This window comes from Tenrec ecaudatus, chromosome 18 (assembly GCF_050624435.1).
Source record: "Tenrec ecaudatus isolate mTenEca1 chromosome 18, mTenEca1.hap1, whole genome shotgun sequence".
NCBI lineage: Eukaryota > Metazoa > Chordata > Mammalia > Afrosoricida > Tenrecidae > Tenrec > Tenrec ecaudatus.
In genome coordinates, this window is record NC_134547.1 from 5567198 (window position 1) to 5589458 (window position 22261).

The following is a 22261-nucleotide window of genomic DNA, read 5'->3' on the forward strand; positions in this document are numbered from 1 at the left end:
CTCACTGACCCACATATTGCTACGGAGGACAACACTGGAGGTACAGTGTGGGAATTGTGCCCGATTTGACCCCATCACATTCAGACGAAACACTAAGGACGTGCAACAGAAGAGCAAGGAGACCAGAGTAATGAAATTCCCAGGGAATACCAAAAATAGACTTTGGGGCCAGAGCACAGTGTCCCTTCAGACTTGATTGGAAAATACTCCTAAAGGGCAACAAACAGACCTTGAACTATTTATAGGCTTTTCTTTTTCTCAGCTTTGTTTTGGTGGTTGTTGGTTTGTTTTCTTTTGTTGCTTTGCTTTTCTCTTATTTTTGTGCATGTTATTGTCTCTGCATGTCTATCTACATAAGATAGGCAGGATAAACAATCCAGAGGAGAAAACAACTGGACTGATGATTCCGGGGGACATGGGAGAGTAGAGTCTGGGAAAAGAAGTGGGTGTTAACAATCGTAGAGACTAGGGAACAACAAGCAATCTAAAATTGATGGCAAGGAGGGTGCTGGAGTCCTGGTAGGGCTTGATCAAGGGCAATGTAACCGGGAAGAATTACTGAAAATGAAGGATGAACTAGATAGTAGTGCAAGAAGAAAGTAAAGGAAATAAAGGAAAGAACTAGGAGGCAAAGGCCATTTATAGAGGTTTAAATATATATATATATTTCCACTCCCCCTTCATTTGCTCCTGTGTGCTCTGATCTGATATGCCCCTCTCCCTGAGCTGTAACTTCAGTGCTGTCCTAGAAGTGTATTTTTCTGGGGGAAGGGACCAAATGAATTTTGATCCCTATATGTGGAGGAAATAGATCTATGTACATATATTTATAGGTTTAGCATTTAGGTAGCAGATGGACATTGGGCCTTATCTCAGTACTCCCTCCATGCAAGAACACTTTGTTCTATTGACCTGACATTCCATAATGATCATCTTCCCTACATGGTCACAGAAGACAAAAGTAGATGCCTAAGAAAATGTGGTGAAGAAAGCTGATGGTGCCTGGTTATCAAAAGATATAGTGTCTGAGGGTTTAAATGCTTGAGGGTAGACTATCTGCCATCTAGCTGAGAAACAACAAAGTCCACATGGAAAAGCATACTAGCCTGTGTGATCATGAGGTGTCGATAGGATCAGGTAACAGGCATCAAAGACTCAGAATAAAAATTCTGATAATTGTGAATGAGGGCAGTATGGAGTGGAGACTAAAGCTTATCTATAGGCAACTACACATCCCCTTACAGAAGGGTCACAGGGAAGAGACGAGCCAGTCAGGGTACAGTATAGCACTGACGATACATACAACTTTCCTCTAGTACTTAAACGATTCTCCCCCCAACTATCATGACCCCAATTCTACCTTACCAATCTGGCTAGACCAGAGCATTTACATGGGTACAGATAAGAGCTGGCAACACAGCGAACCCAGAACAGATAAACCCCTCAGGACCAATAATAAGACTAGCCATACCAGGAAGGTAAGGGGAAGGTGGGCAGAGAAAGGGGAAACTGATCAATATGATCTATGTATAAGCCCCTCCCAGGGGGATGGACAACAGAAAAGTGGTTGAAGGGAGACATTGGTAAATATACGACATGAAAAAATAATAAAACTTTATAAATTTTAAAGGAAGGGGAAAAAATGAGAAGCTGATACCCAGGGGTCAAGTAAAAGAAAATGTTTTGAAAATGATGATGGTAACAAATGTACAAATGTGATTGATACAATGGATGTATGTATGGACTGTGATAAGAGTTGTACAAGACCCCAATAAAAATCATTTGACAAGTCAAAAGAAAAGAAAAAAAAAGGGACAATCCAAACGCTGGCCCCTTCTAAATGGAAGTCTGTTTATGTACTCCCTGCATTCTTTCCCAGCTATTTCCTACACCTTTTCTTTAATGAGATTTTCAATGACTGGATTATGTAGATAAACCACAATCAAAATGTTTTTTTAAAAGATTCATTTGAAAGTAACAAGATACAACTAGGATGTAATTGGCCAACCAGGGAAGTTTTCTCAGCCGATAACCCTGAGAACAACAATATCCCATGATGAGACAATTCTTGATCAGTGCCCAAACACTTCTCTGACATCAGGGTCTCTGTGCTGCTTGCTGGTCTAACTCAAGGTCAGTATAGCAGCTCTGCCATTCGGCCTCTCTGCCATCAACCTTTCTACTGCTATTAGACCCAGCTCCCAGGTCCTTTGTACGAGACATCTCGGCACTTAGCTGCTAAGTACATTGTGTATCTCAGCTGTCAAAATTCCAATCCTAGATGATCTTCTAGTCCAGCAGTTCTCAACCTGGGGTTTGCAACCCCTTTGGGGTCAAATGATCCTTTTCCAGGGGTGGCCCGAATCAGAACAGTAGCAAAATGGCAGTGATGAGGTAGCAATGAAAACAACTTTGTGGTTTCAGTGGTCGCCTCAACATGAGGAACTGTATTGAAGGGCCGAGGCATTAGGAAGGTTGAGAACCACTGCTGCAGTCAGACCTCTCCCTGGAGTGCCTCTCAGTTAATGCCCTTCCTGCCACCCAGAGGTCTTATCCTGAACAATTGAGTTTACAGACACTGTCACATTTGTGACCATTTTGCTTCCCTACTTCTCACCCTACTTCTCACCCAGCATTTCTTCTGCCATCCCAATGATCTCAACAACAACCATCTCCCATTAGTTCTCAGCTGCCATCCTGTCATTAAGACGACCACTGCGCTATATGCAAGTGAACAAAATACTGTATGGTCCTGTGCCATCTTCCCAATCATTCCTGTTCTGAACCTCACTGCTGCAGACACTGTCTCAGTCCACTTCCTTGAAGGCCTAGTCTTTTCCACTACGCCAACACTTTTCCAAGCATGATGGCTTACTCCAGAGGCTGCCCGTTCCTGACAATATATCCAAATTATGTAAGATCATATATTGCCACCCTTTCTTCTAGGTAGCCATCTGGTCAGATTTCATCCAAAATAGATTGGTTCGTCCTTTCAGCAATGCATGGTACTTTCAACTCCCTTCTCCAAGAGCACAATTAAAATGAATCTCCTCTTCTTCAGGCTTCCTTATGAATTGTCCAACTTTAATGTGTATATGAGATTATGGAAAACACCATGGCTTTGGATCAGGCACCCCTTAGTCCTCAAAGAAACATCCTTGCTTTTCAATACTGTAAAAAGATCTTGTGCAGCAGATTTACTTAATACAATACTTTTTTAAAAATTCTCTTGACGGCTGCTCCCATGCTCATTGGTTGTGTATCCAAGCAAGACAAAATCTTTGGCAACTTGAAGTGTGGGAAATTGAGGACTGAGAAGGCAGTGTGTGCAGAAAAATTCTTTATTCTCATATTTAAGAAGCCTTGGAGGAAAGGGTTCTGGGTGGAGGGAGGCCTTCACACTTGTGAGTTGGAGATGAGTCCCAAACACGTTCTGATAACTAAGATTAATCCCCACAATATCTTCCATCATACTGCTACCTTAATGGTACCTCTTACAATCATATGGCTGATTGCTCTCTGGCCAGCTGCCTTGTCTACGGGGCAGACTTGTTGCTACTGCTCTCCCAGCTCTGGAGACAATCACTCTCCTTATTGCCCCCGCATGGGTGTTAGTGCAGTCCTCTCATGATCTCAGGGATTTCTAGGGTTAAGGTACTGACCACTTTGCTACATATATTGTTACTTGTAATTGGGTGGGTGGGGGGAGGGGCTTGCATGCCGGAGAGTGCATGGGCTGATGTTAACAACACAACCATTCAAACACCAAAGGGAAAACAGCTTCCAAGATAACACTGGCTCAACGATGGAAAGAATTCAACAATGAGCCACAAACAAACGTATGCACAACCCACGGAAAAGAAATAGAAGTAGTAAAACACCCAACATAAGAGGGATAAAATGACATCTCAGAGTCCTCGGATAGATGTAACAACCATGAATATCAATGGAATGAATGCAGACTTTAAGAGACAGAGACTAACAGACTGGCTTGGAAAACACAACCCCTCCATCTGCTGCCTACAGGAGACACATCTTAACATTACAGACAAAAATAGGCGGAGAATCAAAGGCTGGAGAAGAATATTCCAAGCAAACAGCAGTTCAAAATGAGCAGGGGTTGCAATCCTAATCTCGGATAAAATTGACCGCAAAGTGAAAACTATAAAAAGAGATAAGGATGGACACTATGTAACATTCAAGGGAACAGTACATAGAGAACCACTAAACATTCTAAACATTTACTCGCCAAACAGGCATTCAGCAGAATATGCCAAACAAGCACTCCTAAAGATCAAAAAAGAAATCACAGCCTCAACAATTATAGTAGGTGACTTCAATACATTGCTCTCTGAGGAGGATAGATCACTGGGAAAGAAACTCAACAAGGAGGCTAAAGATTTAAACACTACAATTAGACAATTTGACCTGATAGATATCTGCAGAGCTCTCCACCCAAATACAAAACAATTCACATTCTTTTCAAGCCCAAATGGCACATATATGAAAATAGACCACATGCTAAGGCTAAGTGGAGCCTACATAAATTTAAGAAAATCCATATCACACAGACCTCACTCTCTGAGCACTGTGCCATAAGGTAGGAAATCATCAAAAAGATAAAGAAATCACGGGCAAACAATTGGAGAATGAATAACTCTCTATTGCAAAAGGGGTGCGTACTGGCTCAGATCAGAGATTAAATTAGGGTATTTCTAGAAACCAATGAGAATGAAAACACGACATCACAAAACATGGGACACAGCAAAGGCAGTCGTCAGGGACAGTCTCATAGCATCACGTGTACACAGAGAGAAGGAGGAGAGGCTTATGACTGATACACTGGCACAAAATTCACAGCAACTCGAGCAGAGTCAACAAGACAATCCAACTAATAGCCAAGGAAAAGAAATAATAAAAATTAGATCTGAGATTCAGGAGAGAGAAAATAAGAAAGCTATGGGGGAAAAAAATCAATGCTGCTAAAAGTTGGTTATTTGAAAGGATACATTGAATCGACAAACCTCTCGAGAATTTGACCAAAGGAAGGAAGGAACACATTTCAATAGCATGATGAGGGATGCAAGAGGGAATACTACAAGGGACCATAGTCAAATCCAAAGGATAATCACAAAGTATTCTGAAGGACAGTACTCCAATAAATTCAACAACTTGGAAGACATGGACAAATTCTGGGAAAAACAATTCCTCCCTAGATTATCCCTAGTGGCTGTACACTGGTACAGATAGGAATTGGAAACACAGGGAATCCAGGGTGGATGATCCCTTCAGGACAAGTGATATGAGTGGCGATGTCACTTCTACTCAAGGCACTATATAAGTTCAATGCTATCCCGATCCAAATTCCAGCATGTTTCTTCAAAGAGCTGGAAAAACATTACCATCTCTGCGAAGTAGCAGAGATCTTAAGAAGGACAAAGTTGGAGGGCTTGCTTTACCCGACTTTAGCACCTAGTATACAACCACAGTGGTCAAAACAATGTGGTATTGGTATAATGATAGATATTCAGGTCAATGGAAATGAATTAAAAACCCAGAAATAAAATCATCAGCTTACAGATTGTTGATACGGGCCCACAAAATATCAAGTGGGAAGCGGATGCCCTCTTCAATTCATGGTGCTGAAAAAAATGGATACATATCTGCAGAAAAATGAAGCAAGACCCTTAGCTCATTCCATGCACGAGAATAAACTCGACGTGGATCACAGACCTTGAGGTAAAACCCAAACTATTAGGGTCATTAATGAGGGAGTTGGGGCAAATCTGAGAAACTTGGCACAGGGATTACATAGGCTACCAGAAATTGGGAAGGACACCAGCACGGAGGAGGCACACATTGACCAGTGGGATATACTAAAGATAAAACACTTATGTACATCAAAAGAATTCACCAAGAGAGTAATAAGAAACACCACAGAATGAGAAAACATCTTTAGCAATGACACATCAGACAAAGGCCTTATTACTAAAATCTACAATACTGTGCTAACTTACAACAAGAAAAAAAACTAATTGTCCACTCAGGAGATGGGGAAAGGGCCTGAGCAGTAGTTTCTCAAAGGCAGAAATCCAAAGGCCAATAAATATATGGGAAAATGTTCTAGATCTCTAGCCATAAGAGAAATGTAAATTAAAACAACTGTGAGATACCACCTAACACCCTCATGGATTGTTACATGAGTAATAAGAGCTCTCCAGTAAAATTTTTAATGGAATTGCAGATATGAAAAATGTATTATGAATAATGGTAAAGAATTTTAAGATAAGGGTTTTTTTATAATTCCAGTTTTTTAGTGGTATGCATTTTAGTTTTATCTTGTTATATACAAATATAATTTTACTTGTCTTGTTTTTAAAATTATGTATGGATAAAAAATTGTATATAGGAGTGCCTGGGATGAGAGCACCTGGGAAAGACTCCTAAGCCAATCCATGCTGGGATGCCAGGGGAAGGACTCACTGAGCTGACAAACATCTGAAGATCCGGTAGAACCGTAGTTCTCAGCCTTTGGGTCGTAATCCCTTTTGGGCGTCTAATGGAAAAAAAATTGTGGATAATAGCTAAGTTGGTGGGTGGTTGTGCTGTGGAGTTTTGTTTTGTTTTTCTAAGCTGGGTATTCATTTTTTTAACGTTTTATTGGGGGCTCATACATCTCATCACAATCCATATATAACTTCAATTGTGTAAAACACATCTGTACATTCATTGACTTCATCATTTTCAAAACATTTGCTCTTCACTTAAGCCCTTGGCATCAGGTTCTCTTTTTTCCCCCCTCCCTCCTCCCTCATGAGCACTTGATAATGTATACATTATTTTGTCATAGCTTGCCCTGTCCGATGTCTCCCTTCACCCACTTTTCTGTTGTCCGTCTCCCAGGGAGAAGGTCACATGTAGATCCTTGTAATTGGTACTCTCTTTCCAAATCACTTTCCCTCTACCCTACCAGTATCTCCACTCACACCCCTGGTCCTGAAGGTATCATCTGCCCTGGATTCAGTGTTTCCAGTTCCTGTCTGTACCAGTATACATCCTCTGGTCTAGCCATACTTGCAACATAGAATTTGGATCATGATATTGGGAGGGGGGAGGTAGCATTTAGGAACTAGAGGGAAGTTGTATTTTTCATTGGTGCTATATTGCACCTTGACTGACTCATCTCCTCCCCTAGACCCCTCTGTAAGGGTATCTCCAGTGACTGGAAAATAGGCTTTGGGTCTCAACTCTGCACTTTCCCCTTCATTCACTATGGTAAGATTTTTTAATGGAGTTTTTAGTGTGAATATGGCACCTGTAAGACATGGGTCAATCAGGTTGCAGCTTGACTTCTTTTGGTGGCCTGACCAAGGTAAATGGCTCTCTGCAGGATGAACTCTTTCTCTGCTTCACCTTCCTGCTAGTCAGCAACTGGGGACCTGCCTGGCCTTGGCGATGTGTGCACTGGATCCACAAGATTGTGCACCTACTGGCCTATGGTGTTCCTGCATTTTGTATCGTTGCATGAAGCGGAGGGACTTCTGGACTAGTAATGGGCTTATGGACTTAATCTGGACAGGGCTGCAATGTTTGCATGATATAATTACATTTCTCTTACACCTAGGAGGATCACTGGATATCTTTACCCATGTTTGTACGATATACATAATTACATATAGCTCTTATACATAGGAGGATCACTGGATGCTTCTTTAGCCAAACCAGGTTGACACACCTTGAAATGCCATGGAGAATCCAAGGGTAAAGTGATTAAACTTCTTAGTCCACATGTTGTTTTACCAATAAACTAGGAAAAGGTGAACACCTTCAAGATAAGGGAGGAAATCTCCCAAATTCTTTTATCTAAAACAATAAAGTCACACACAGGAACACTTATAAACAAATTGTAAGTAAAACCATGAAGGACATGGACACGTAAATAAAATGTTTTCTAGAATGGCTCAGTAATTTCAAAGAAATCCTTAGGCCAAGCATTTATGGTTAAAGCAATTAATGTATTCTTCTGCTGACCTAAAAGGCTGTGTGGTTTGAGTGCACCTGGATGTAGCTGAAAAGAAATTCCTGGTGAAGCACTCACAAGCAAACCAGCCATGGAAACCCCAGAGTTTAATCCTACAGCTTGGGGCCCAGGAGTAGGAATCAACTCTAGTATTGACACTGATTTTCTCAGACCCAAAGCCATTGTCACAATGTTCCCTCTTCTTTTACCCTGATATAAACACTGCAATATCCTTTGATTAGTTGGGGTTATGAAGATTCCACTTAAATATACTCCAGTAAAACTCCAAACTCTCTCCAATTAAACATGGTATGTTTCTTCTTCATTCATGACTGCATGCTCAGAGCCAGGAAACCGGGCCAAGTCCAAAGACAATTAAGTGATAAAATATTCCTTAGTCCCGAGTAGGTAATAGAAGACTGACTACGGGATCATCGGTCCTTCTGTTCTAATAATAAAGTTCTAAAACTCATTGTGGAAATTCTGCATTTCAATTATTCCTTTATACTGACTTGGGAAACCTCAGCGAAAGTGTGAGAATAATCCCAACAATGCAGTATTATTACTCTGTAGGGTTTCTCTTGTAGGTAAATTCTCATTTATACAAAGTGGGGATACACTGAATCAGAATTGACTTGATAGGAACTAACACGTACCAACATAGCAGATAGCAATTACCCATTCATTTTCAAATTCACATTATTTATCTGTCATCAACTCAGATTTTCATTCATTTTATTGATACAAGGCAATCAACTTATATGCTTTTGGGTTACACAGTCCAATTAATTTTGATATGTACATACATATTGGAATTTCCCAGCCTCCAAATTCCTGTTTTGCCACAGATATACTTTTTAGCCATATAATTAGGTAGATATTTTGCTCTATTCTCTTGTCTCATTAATGTATCACAGTTTGTCCTATGGGCTTATAAATAATTAAATTGCAATTAGACACTGGGGGAACTACAACAGTCACGGGATTCAAAGGCACTGCCACCACATTCACTGTATTCTGAGGAATTCTCTGCTGTACAAATCCATGGTTGTCACTTGATTCCATTCTGGCCAAAGGACCTCCCACAAGAACATCATTCTTATTCATGAGGACCCCATTGATGTTTACTAACACAGGAGAAGCCACGCAGGGAAATTGCAAAGTCACTCTATTGCCAGGGCTTTCCTTCTGCATGAGATCACTGGTGTGCGCGGACACCTGCCTCCCTGTGGAGAGCTTTCCCGTGTCTGAGTTAAAAACTTTATTACTTTTGTGGGTTTCCTTATGTGAAGAAAATGTGGAGATACGGGTAAACGTTATCCCGCACTCATTGCAGCTATATAGTAACTGTCGTTGATGATATCCTTGATGAGACAGGAGGTCTTCCTGGGTTTTGAAAGCTTTGTCGCACTCACTGCATTGAAAGGGTTTATCTTTGTGACCTTTTAGATGTTGATTGAGTGCTGACTTCTGGGTATAAGATTTTCCACATTGATTGCAAGGAAAGGGATTCTTTCCTGTGTGAAATCGCTCATGTGCTGTAAGGCATGCCTTTTGGCTGTAAGCTTTACCACACTCACCACAGACATAGGGTTTGATTCCAGTGTGAATTCGCAGATGAATATGAAGATTTCCTTTCTGAGCAAAGCATTTGCCACATTCACTACATACATGTGGTTTCTCACCAGTATGGATTCGTCGATGAATCTTCAGGCTTTTCTTCTGTGAGAAGCCTTTTCCACAATCACTACATATATGGGGTTTCTCACCACTATGAGTTCGTTGGTGAAGCCTAAGGTTTCTCTTGTTTGAGAAGCCTTTTCCACAGTCAGTACATCTATGGGGTTTCTCACCAGTATGTGTTCGCTGATGGACAATAAGCATTCTCTTCCCCGAGAAGCCTTTTCCACAGTCAGTACATACATGGGGTTTCTCATCAGTATGAGTTCGCTGGTGGACAATAAGTAGTTTCTTCCCTAAGAAGCCTTTTCCACAGTCAGTACATACATGGGGCTTCTCGCCACTATGGATTCGATGATGTTTACTGAGAGTACGTTTCCTGGTGAAGGCTTTTCCACACTGATCACATGTGTAGGGTTTCTCACCAGTATGAATTCGCTGATGGAGAATAAGCCTTGTCTTCCCTATGAAGCCTTTTCCACAATCAGCACATATATGGGGTTTTACTTGATTGTGAATTAGCTTATGGACCCTGAGAGTACTCCGCAAGGCAAAGCCTTTCCCACACTCACTGCACACATGGGGCTTCTCACCTGTATGAGTTCGCTCATGAATGGTGAGACCCTGTCTACTGGTAAAGGCTTTGTCACACAGACTACATGTATAGGGCTTCTCGCCTGTATGAGTTCGCTCATGAACGGTGAGAGAAGGTTTACTGTTGAAGCCTTTGTCACACTGACTACACCTGTAGGGTTTCTCGCCTGTATGGACTCCCTCATGGATGACGAGTTGTCTCTTCCGTGAATGGCCTTTTCCACAGTAACTGCACACGTGGCGTTTCGCTCCATTGTGAATTCCCTGATGAGCACTGGGACTGTTGTTCGTTTTCTGATGCTTAGTGCATTGTGATTTAATCTTGTTAGATATTTTACACTCAGGGAACTTCATTTCAGCACAACATTGCTCTTGGTCAGCAGAGAGAAAGATCTTCTCACCTCCATTAAGCAAAATAGACTCCTCTATTTTATTGTGTCTTCTCTGGTTGACTGTGTGTAAAGTTAAAATTGGTTTCACAGTTTCTTCACGTAAGTGAAATGTCCCATGACTTTTCGCAATAGAAACATTATTTTGGTGCTGATGAACATTTTCTAAGGCATCATGTTCGCAGCACTGTGCCATTCTGTCCACGCTTCTTCCTTGTCGTGTGCATCCAAGCACATGGTCATGGGCTTTCCAGATTTCTAGGAAAGAAGGGAATAATGAATCTTTCCCTCAGGTTGATTTGCCATAATGGCTTTTCAGAAAATGTATCCATCTAAGTTAGATCTTCAGTCGCAATTATATGAATGTAAAGAATATACCGTGTTAAATGTTACTTGCCCATAATGCAAACAAATGGAAAAGTAAAAGTTGATAATATAGAAACAAAGTTAGATAACAAAAGTGAAGTGAGTGCAAATCCTAGCCTGATCCACAAGACAGAGCTGTAACACCAAAGAACTGGCAGAGACGCAGCATCATCAAGACCCTGAGTCAGAGGTTCCGGATGCCTGAAAGAAAACAGCTGAGTGCGTCCCATCAACAGACTTGCACACTCAGTGGAGAGAGAGCCTGTGCGCATTTCCTGGGGAGGCAGGTCTGTAAATTCTCAGTACTAGTGTGTGGGAAGCAAAGGAGAAGAGGGTGTCCACAGATGACTCCTCTATTCTCACATAATAAGAAGCCTGGCAGCTGGGTTTCTGGGGTAGAGGGAGGCCTTCACCTATTCATTCTCATAATTAATATTATTCCCCACTCTACCCTACCACTATAGTGCTATCTTATGATTACCTCTTAGAAGCACATGGATGATTGATACCTATTTGGCGGCTTTACTATAGAGGCACGTAAATGTTACTGCTGTCTGGCCTCTGAAGGCAGCCACGCCCCCATAGCTGCCCAGGACGATGGTGTCAGGTGACTCCTCCTGTGTAGTCAGGGAACTTTAGGGTTAGGGCACAGCCCATTGTGTAAAGTATGGGCCACCTGTAATTAGGGAGCTTGCATCCTCCTAGAGTGCATACAAGCCTTAATGGTAAATAGATTTTCTTTCTCTGCAGGAAAAGATTTGGTGGAAAGACGAAAAATCGCAGTTGGGATCCCGGTTTGCTAACAGCCCAAAGGGAGGGGCTGTTTATGGTTCCATAGGGTGAGGAGAGTAGAGGATCCTCCCCAGCAAATGCAGCCAAGGAAAAGACAAAACTTCAGAGTTCCCCTAACAATAATTCTGTCTCCAGCTTCTCACAGCCCAAAAGGCTTATTGTTTATGTGTTCCCAGGTGAAAGAGAATGCAAGTGAAGGGTTCCTCAGAGCAGGTGGCCCAGGAAGAGAGGACACCCATGGCATGGCACGGGGGACACTAAGATGACCAGAGAAATTGCCTCCCATAGCACACGTTATCAGAGACATCAGAGAGACCGGGCCTGCTGCAGCAGACATGGTCAGAAACATCGCTGATTCATGAGCAAAGCAAGTGCTGCCTTTCTAAGACTCAGGACTTTCCCACCAAGGTTACTGTCACCACAAACACTCTAGGACTGTGAAACACGCCACACGGACTAAGGGGGACGGTGAACAGGAGGGCTGAGCTACAACCAACGGTTTCCAAATTATGGACCTGCAGCAGCAACTGATGCTGAAGTGTTACTGGAAGATTACAAATTCAGTGTTAATCCCTTATCCATATGATGAAACCTTACATGACTGATCCTCAATTAGAAACCATCTGCAGGTTAATAAGGGAAACATCTTATTTGATGTGAGAAACAGAAACATTATTCCCCAGGTTGTCCCTCTATACTGTATGCCAAACCTAAGGTGCTTCTTGCCAAAACATGCTCAATGGCTTTATACACGGATGTCAACTGCTTAAAGGTTATCTCTGGAGCTAGACAGGGTGTGATGTAGCAACAATGAAAAATACAGCTTTCTTCTAGGTCCTAATGCTTCCCCCTCTCCCCACCTCACTGTCATGATCCCAATTCTGCCTTGCAAGTCTGGTTGGACCAGAGGACGTATACTGGTACAGACAGGAACCAGAAACACAGGGAATCCAGGGCGGAGGATTACTTGGGGACTAGTGGTGTGAGTAGCAATGCTGAGAACGTGGAGGGAGGGTGGGTTGGAAGTGGGGAGCCCATTACAGGGATTTGCATGTGGCCTCCTCCCTGGGGTCAGATGGCAGATGGGTGGTTGGAGGGAGACACCGGACAGGGCGGGATATGACAAAATAATTTACAGGTTATCAGGGATTCAAGGGGTAGTAGGGGGGGGAAGGGAGGACCAGGGAAGGAGGGGGAAAGGTGGGGACCTGATGCTGGGGGCTTGAGTGGAGAGCGGGATGTTTTCAGAATGATGAGGGCAGTGAATGTACAAATGTGCTTTACACAATTGACATATGTATGGATTTTGATGGGAGTTGTATGAGCCCCTAATAAAACAATTAATAATAAAAAGAAAAGGTTATCTCCCTGAGGTTTATCAGTCATCTAGAGGAATCAGACTCTATAGTCTCTCCTACCCTAGGTGGGGCCCACTCCCTGCTAAGGATAGTGGATTAATCAACTCAGGGAGGACCAAGGTTATACTGTAAACTTGACTTTATACCCACCCCATCTTGTCACATGTGTGCCCCTAGTGTACACATGCCTGTCCTTACTATTGCATGTACACCCCTAGCTCCTCCCTCTCCTATTGTACGGATGCCTACGGTACAACCCCTTCCTGTCACACATGTCATTAGTGGGGCTTGCATGTCCCCTAAGAGTATAAAAGCTGTCACTGGAAATATGTTTACTCTCCGAGCAGGGCTTGGAGGTGAGCAATTGCATGTCTTATTCTATCTCAAGTCTCTTCAATTTTATCCTTCAATGACACAACCACCCCCTTGGACCTGGTCGATTGTTGCGGCTGGTACCCTACAGTGAGATATAAAACAGCTGAAGAAGATCTTCAATACTTTGAAAGATGAGTTGAAAACGCCCCATAGCACAAACACCATCAAACAACTGGTAGATCGCTCACAGGGCTTGGGTTCACGAGCCTGGATCCACAGTCTATCATAAAGCTTTAGCTCTGGGTCAACTGTTTGGCTTCCAGTCACCCCTTTGGTCCTGGTAACTGCTCGCTGTGCCTGCAGAAAGCTTCGGCTTCTGGAGGAAACTCACACCACCTATGCAGCCCTTTCCAATTTGGAACATAATATAAAAGGGGCAATTGTGGTCAACCGAGGGACTGGATGAGAATGCAATGCTGCTAAATCACGCATGCTCATAACTACGGGGCTGGAAAGCCGACTCTGCTGGGGGAAGACCCTCACCATTATGAGATCTAAGTAAGTCTTACTATACATTCTTACATTCTCAGGACTGGCCACAATCCCTCCAATAAGCACCCACAAAGGAACTTTCATTGAGGAGCTGCCATATAAGATGAAGCATTCATGGGTTTGGCTATTCTCTGTGCCTGGAGGTTCTCTATAAATAAGAATCATCAGGCTCTGTAGACAACTCACCAAAAATGTAGCAACCACCTGGGGAGGGTACAGGGGAGGGGGGTTGAGGTCAATTAGCGCAAGGTAAAGATGATGACTCACATCATCCCTTGTTTAATAAGTTACTTGCTTATGATATTACACATTGACTATGTAATATGTGGAATGTATGACAGGCATGTCTTCGGAAAGATCTGTAAGTTCCATTATATAGACCCATTGGAAAATATATTGTTTCTCTCAGTCCTGACACTGTACCCTGCTGTCTGCCTTTTTTCCCCAATCGCAAACTTGCTTCTCAGGAAATGGTCACATGTTCGGGACCCCCTCACACCAACACAGTCATTCCCCATAAGTGTTTTTGGCTCACTCACCTGAACACATTCCACCACAGCTTTTTTCTAATACAAATCCTGGTGGTTCTCCTCGTTCCAACCAAGAGAACGCATCGGGTTTGCTAACTTGATAACCTGTCCGTGAGAAATCACAGAATCTTAGACACACCAAAATCGACTTTAGATTTGTGAAGACAAATCTGCCACTTGGAGAGCACCATAACCCCAAATAAAGACAGAGACAAAGACAAGGCCAATCACTAGAGAGCTCTCCTCACCGATGGCCACCAGGTGGCGGTAGGTCTCCAACATCACATCCTGATAGAGGGTCTTCTGAGCAGGGTCCAGGAGCTGCCACTCCTCCCAGGTGAACTTTACAGCCACATCACTGGGTGTCACTGATTTCTGTAAAAGGATTGCATTCAATGAAGGTGACAGTAACCAGCCTCTTGATAATATCACGGGTCCATAGGCACAATTGCACAGCGAGAATATATAAAGATGATAGTGAAATCAATGAGAATAAGAGATGATTAAAAATAAAAGGGAGTCAGACACATTTCATGGCAGCATGCTCATCTCCGGAATGGCCAGGACCTCAGCAGCAGATCCTAGAAGAGAGTTGGAGAGGGTCTATCTCTGACCAAGGCTTACGTATCCTTTGTGGCATGCAAGCCCACCTGATTACAGGGAAACACACATGACAGAAATGGGCTGTTCCATAAGCAATACAACGACGGGCACGATCTACGGGGTGTACAAGGAGCAGGAAGAGGAAGGATAAGGGGTACACATGTGACAGGATGGGCAGACCCGAGATTCAAGGTGACAGCCCAATCTTGGTTGTCCTTGAGCTGGTGTGATGTATTTTCTGGGCTCTCCATGGAAACCATCAGGATCCTTTATCAGTGGGCTGTCAGCTCCACTGATGGTGCAACAGACAACAGTCTGATGGCTCTGGACGCTGATGCCTCAGGGAGGTAACTTCTAGGCAGCTCGCCTCTCAGTGTGCTGCCCTCGTTGACCATGTGCTGCAAGCAGTGTCTAGGTCTGACGTAGATTTGAGGGAAAAGCCTTTCCATATCCCATAAATGAAGCACTTTTCATGTGATGACATGAAAGAGATGTAAGGACATTTCACTGCTCAGTTCTCTTCTGTACAGGCTGCATGCACCACCTAGGCCTGCTTCTGTGTATTTCTTTCCAAATGTCTCTTAGTAAATACAAAACCCTGTGACAGTGAAAGTGTGCCCAGTACACCCACACGTGACACAAGTCCTTGCATGTTTACAGCACAAAGTGAACAAGACATGGTGAAAAATAGTTGGGCGTTTTACCAGGACCCACATTATCAGAACCTTTGTAAGGTCATTGGCACGCTTGGTGGAGCTCAGTCATTTCAACTCTTCAACCTATTTTCTAAGTCCTTTAATTAAAATGTTTGTGCCAACCTGGCTGATAAATACTTCTGGGATTAAATGAAGGGCAGACAGAAAAAATTGCTCAATGAGCCAAGCCTTTCTAGTTATCGGGACTCTCACTTTGTGATGGTCGGACCAGGGTGCAGCCGTTTTATGCAGTTCCATGCTTCAGCTGGCAAGGCTCACTTCCTGCAAGACATCCCCGAGGAGAAGCCGCATGAACCTACTCCGGTACAGCCCTGGGTGCTGGAACAGCCATGTGGACATCCCCGCCAGCACCCAGATGCTTACAGGTTCACTGATTCAGCTTTCCTCCTGCAGTCGGCATCATAGTGTATGTTTTGTGAGATGGAGGACTTTGTGGATTGGTGAAGGACATATGGGTCAATGTTGGACTGGTGGGATTGCGCAGCACTGTGTTGGGATATTTTCTTGATGAGCACTTACCCTTTATATAAAACTCTTATACATGAATTTCTGTGGATTTGTTTCTCTAACGTACCCAGACTCTCACAGGTTTCAAATGAGTCATTCCTCACACAGAACTCTGCCTCTCTTCTGGGTGTGCTAATCCACTGCCAGGGCCCAGGTAAAACTTGGGTCAGGAACACGAGATTATGCTCAAGAAAGCATGCACATCAAGGCCCTTTGAGGTCCTTGCCTCTGGGAAGGGAACACAGAGGAGGCGGGTGCTCTAATGTATTGCTATAGTGTATTGAAGAAATGAGATGGTGCTGCACTATCAGATAAGATCACCCATTGATATGAAATGCTCATCTCCAATCAGCCATCTAAGTTAGATGTCAACAAAGTCCACAAGGAAGAAGCAGCACACTATCATCAGCCACCAAAGGACTGTGAAGTGTACAATCCAAAGTTGAAGGGCAGGATTGGGATCAGAGCCTAAAGTCTGAGAGTCTGGTTCGCAGAACAAGGACAGAGGGAGCCCAATATTCATTGGTGGAAGTATACAGGAAACAGACCTCTGGTCAACTCCCTCTTTCTACAATCGAGGGAAGGAGGAGTGCATTGATAAGTTGAGTATACAATGTCAAGGGCAGAAACTTGACTTGAAGAGGTGAACATTTTCAGCAGACTCTCCTGGACCTGACTTGTTGCATTGTTTGATTATTGATTGTACATATTCTGGGGTGTCTCGGGAGTATTATGTCATTGGGGTTTACCCCTGTTACATTCTGATATGATATGTTTTTTAATTTTTGGAGACAGGAAAACCAGGACTGAAGAGCTTATAGAGTCAGCAAATAGAAGAAGAAGGGTTTTGGGGGGAGGGGGGACAATAAGTGGTGGTGGGGAGAAGGGGTGATGATGTCAAGGAGTCAACGTACAAAAAGGATGTTTGGAAACTGATTGTGGTAGCTAATGCACAATTCTGCTAGCCATGACTGAAATATGGAATGCTTTGATTTTTGTATTAAGCCAATTTATTAAGAAATAAAAGCTTCATGCAGTGAGGGTTCCCATTCTTCAGTGTGGCGCACTCTTGTCCACAGCAAGACAGTTACTTCTTGACCATCTTAGAAAGCCTTTCCATGACAAGTTCCTATTGGCCATCACTCACCACCGGCTCTGCCATGAGGTCTGTTCTGCTTCTGTAGAAATGGCTTGGCGGCTGTGAGCATTCTACACTTGCTCAGGCAGGGAAGTGCCTGGGTTGGCATGTTCAAGGAAACAGAGAGTTGTCTGTTTTGTTGTTTTTTAATTGTCCGTTAGTATGAAAGCAGCCAGCAAGAGACTCAAAGACCTCTTGCATGAACCCTTTAGAGCAGCGGTTCTCAACCTGCGGGTTGCAACCCTTTGGGGGTTGAATGGCCCTTTCACAGGGGTGGCCGAAGACCATTGGAAAACACAAATATTTCACAATATGCAATTACATATTGCCTTGTGATTAACCGCTATGCTTTATGTTTAAGTGTGTTCAATTTGTAATGATGAAAATACCTGCTGCATATCAGATGTTTACATTACTATTCATAACAGTAGCAAAATTATAGTTACCAAGTAGCAACGAAAATAATTTCATGGTTGGGGGTCACCACAACATTAGGAACTGTATTAAAGGGACATGGAATTAGGAAGGTTGAGAACCACTGCTTTAGAGTATTCAAAAGCAAGGATGTTACTCTGAGGACCAGAGCGTACCAGAACCAAGCCCTGATATTTTCAAGTGCCTCATAAGCATGTAAGAGTTGACCACTGACTAAGGAAGCCCAAAGAACAATGGACGTGTTCGTACTGTGGTGCAGGCGAAGAATCTTAAGTGTCATCAAGTGCCAAAAGGGCAAACAAGTCTGTCTTAGGAAAAGTACATAGAAAAGAGTGCTCCTTTGAGGCAAGTATGGCCAGACCTTGCTGTATATACTTTGGATATGTTGTCAGGAGAGACCTGTCGCCAGAGAAAGATGTCGTGCTTCTTAAAGTACATGGGAGGCTGCAAAGGGGAAGGCCCTCAAGGAGACAGGTTGATAGTTCCCGCAAGAATGGGCTCAAGCACAGGAGTGTTCCACTGTCCATAAGGTCACTAGTACCGGACAACCTCCGTGGCACCTGACAACAACAGCACTGTGAGCCAGCAGCCTGCTGTCTTGCCCACTTTGGGATCTTCAGCCATTGCAACAGCAATCTGTCATTGGTCTGGATTTACCAAGGTCACCTTATTAGGCAGCAGTAGGCTCCCTGACCTGATCACCTGGGTTCATCAACATTTGCTAACATAGCAAAGAAGAAAATCCTCCAGACTGATATCTATCTGCCCTATGGATTTGGGATTGCCAGTTTCGACATCCTAGAAACTTATTTCCTGGATACCTCTGTAGTTTGGGTCTCAAATGGACAGTGATTCTCTTTCCTACCTCCAATACTGAAACATGTTCGAATCTACCTGACATTTTTAAACTACTATTACTAGTACTTTGGCTGATACATCTATGACAGTGGTTCTCAACCTTCCTAATGCTGCGACTCTTTAATACAGTTCCTCATGTTGTGGTGAGCCTCAACTGTTAAATTATGAATAGGGGATCCCTCTGAAAGGGTCGTTCCACCCCAAAGGGCGCACAACCCACAGCTTGAGAACCACTGATCTATGAGAATGTTGCTCTTCCAAGATTTTACGTAACATAACCTTTAGAAACTTACTCAGACAAGGTTGATGTTCCTCTCATAATCAGTGGTATTCCTAATCTTAAACACAGCTGACGTTGAAGTCTGAGTGAAAGTTTATTTCTCTCCTGCTTCTACTTTTCCAAACTTGCTTTTGTGACAAACTGAATTGGCATCATACAGGGTGCTACAAATCCATTAGTGAGGTAGTTATTTTGCCAACCTGGCCGATAAACACATGTAGAGTCAATTGAAGGGTGGAGGGAAAAATGGCTCTGTGAGCTTCGCCTTTAAGTTCTCGGGTCTCTCTGTTTTGTGATGGTTGGATCAGGGTGCATCTGCCTTAACCAGTTCCCTGCTTCAGCTGGCAAAGCTCACTTCCTGCAAGACATCCCTGAGAAGCTTCGTGGACCTGATGCAGCCCTGGGTGCTGGAACAGTCGTGTGGAGACCCTTGCCAGCACTGAGATGCTTACACATTCACTGACTCAACTTTCCTCCTGCAGTCGGTATCATTTAATCAGTTTTGTGAGATGGAGGAGGTATTTGTGGATTGGTGTCGGACATATGGGTTAACGGACTTGTGGGTTTGGGCAGCACTGGGTTGGGATATTTTCTTGATGCACACATAACCTTTACATACAACTCTCTTATACATGAGTTGTGTGGACACAGACTAACACACAAAACATGCAAAACTCACCTGAGTGTTGATCATTTTCTTCGTTCCTTAGGACACTGCCTCAAGCAGAGATGCTTTTTGTTTACTAGATCAGCGCAAATTTTGTTCCGACTTCTGTCATAATCATCCCCACACCAGGCACCTCTTCGTCCTTACGCCCAGTGATTTTATTGTGGCTCGAGATTTAAAATCTGTAGCTGATGGGAAAATACACTATGTGTGACACTTCACCAATAGGTCTAGATGCTATTATTATTGTTATTGCTATTCTTTTTTTTAATTTTAACAATTTATTAGGGGCTCATACAATTCTTATATCTCTTCTAAACACCAATCCATAATACTGTTGAAAGGTCCTTTATAAAAATGTACTTGGGTTTACAAAAGTGCTTCTGCTGGGCGAATTCTTTCAGTGTTGAGAAGGAAGACCGGGGATGGGGGCAATTCCATAACCTTAACGTAACCACGACTCCACCAGCCTTTGGCACACGGGCGTGCTCACCACTTCCCGGCGAGTCCCAGCGCAACTGTAAAGGGTCCCTGACCCGGTGCGTTCCGTCCTCAGGGACAAGCGCACAGACCTGCGAGCCTCACCGTCAGCCCGCCCGGCCGCGGTCCACGGGCGCTCGCCCTGTTGGTCCCACGGCAATCGACGCTCGCCTGCCCCCCAGCTCCGCCCCGGCCCCGCCCCCGAGCGCAGGGCCCCGCTTTGCTCAGGTGCTCACCTAAGATGAAAACCCCCGTCTTCCTCCGGCCCCTCGGGCGTCCCGGGAACTCACACTCGTCTCCCGAAGCGTCCACGGCCCACGGCGCCCGCGGAACGTCATCAACGCGCGCGGCGGCTCCGCGCGTCCGCGAGACTCCTGGGAACGACGGCGGCCGCCGGGGGCCACAAGTGTCCGCGTCTCCAAGCGCGCCCGCCCGCCGCGCCCTCGGCGCGTTCGCGAAGCCTCCCCAGGTGCCTAACGCGGCCCGAAGGAAAGGTGCGCGTGCGCGTGCGCGGGGCGTCTGTCCGCCGTGATCTGGAAGTCAGCGGATTGTGAAGTTAGCTGGATTGTCAGAGTTACTGCCGCCTCGAACGCCGCCGCTAAGGCTCCAGTAAGTGAAGGTTAAGGTCAAGTCCCGGACGAGAGGGAGAGAAGAACATAAAGGAGGCAGACACAGTTCATAGCAGCATGCTCACCTCAGGCCCTCCTGGAGCTCCCAGCGGACGCGGGAGAAGAAAACCTGTCTGCGCTACCTGGAGATATTTATAGGGAGCCACAGACATGCATATTCAGTAGTTACATACGTCACCGGGTGGGTGGGAATCACAGCACAACTCCCTGAGCTCACAGGTGAGGTAACTTAATACCTGCACCGGGGAAGTGACGAGGGGGATGGGTGCCTTGGCGGCAGAAGAGGGTCAGGAATGCCAGCTTCCATAGGGAGACAGAATCCACCGCGCATGCACACAGTCCAAGGCAGCACAGGTGCTGGGGAGAACCTGGGGGAGCCACATTCAAAGCAGTGATCCCAGATAAGTTCTCTGTTCCCACGCTTGAATTTCACATAGCCGTGACAAACATCCGTATCTCGGTATGCACTGCTCCTGTTTACTGCTCCCTGGGAACAGCTGTTCCCTAAATTCCTTACTGTCTGCATGTAGGAATCATTTTATGAAAACCAGCTAGGACAGCCGTTTGCGAGCTGTCCTAAACAGATACACGACAAGGAGACACGTTATGGAATATAGTCCTGGCCCTTCCCACACTGGATGGAAATACTGACCCTGTGGGGGGGAAGCCAGCCCCTCACAATGCTGTATTTATGGTTTCCTGTGGGAACAGGTCCGGCCCGCAGGGGAGTGAAGGAGGACAAGAGTCATGAGGGAGAAGGAATCAGGAAGCATGCACGTAAACTCCGGAGAGCAGGCTCTGAAGGAGTAGGTCTCTTATTATTGTCCTTACACCGTTTATATAGGGCGCATGAGCCAATCAGTTGTTACCACGATTTCTTCCTTGTTCTTAGAGCTTATCCTTATAAGGTGATTTAATCACGCTATGAGGAAGTGGCCGACTCTGCAGTGGGCTACAACAAGCAGAGGAATGCAGAAGCTCACAGAGCTGACTAGTCTCGGGGCCATTGGGTCTCACCAGTGTGCTGGGAGCCGTTGTAATAGAGAGACGGTTTGCTGCTTCTCAGGCCCACTGGAGAAGGTTAAGTTAACATTCTGTGCTTTCTATGCAGTTCCTCCTTTATGCATTCTAATGCTGTGCATGAGCCGGACAAGAACAACTGACACGTGAGATTGAAAGAAATAGAAAAGTTTATTAACAAAAAAAGAAGGGACTGTAAAGTCTCTCTCTCCGGCCTAAATTCCAACCTCGGTCCTTGGCTCCACGAGAGAAAGATTTCACGCCGGAGCCTGGCTCGTGATCCAAGTGAATTTAATGAAAGTTCAAAGAAGCATCAGGTATTACGCGGCACC

The 22261-nt window shown here is 44.4% G+C and overlaps 1 protein-coding gene across 1 annotated transcript; it reads right to left on the bottom strand.

Annotated features, from left to right (window-relative positions):
* Positions 1–8745: 8745 nt before the first annotated feature.
* On the bottom strand, positions 8746–21691 carry LOC142432358 (uncharacterized). Its single transcript, XM_075537506.1, has 5 exons — positions 20517–21691; positions 19813–19988; positions 14845–14971; positions 14606–14701; positions 8746–10941 (listed from the first exon to the last, which is right to left on the bottom strand). Exons 2-5 carry the CDS (start codon positions 19825–19827, stop codon positions 8924–8926), a joined length of 2256 nt encoding a protein of 751 aa, XP_075393621.1. The 5' UTR covers positions 19828–19988; positions 20517–21691; the 3' UTR covers positions 8746–8923.
* Positions 21692–22261: the final 570 nt, after the last annotated feature.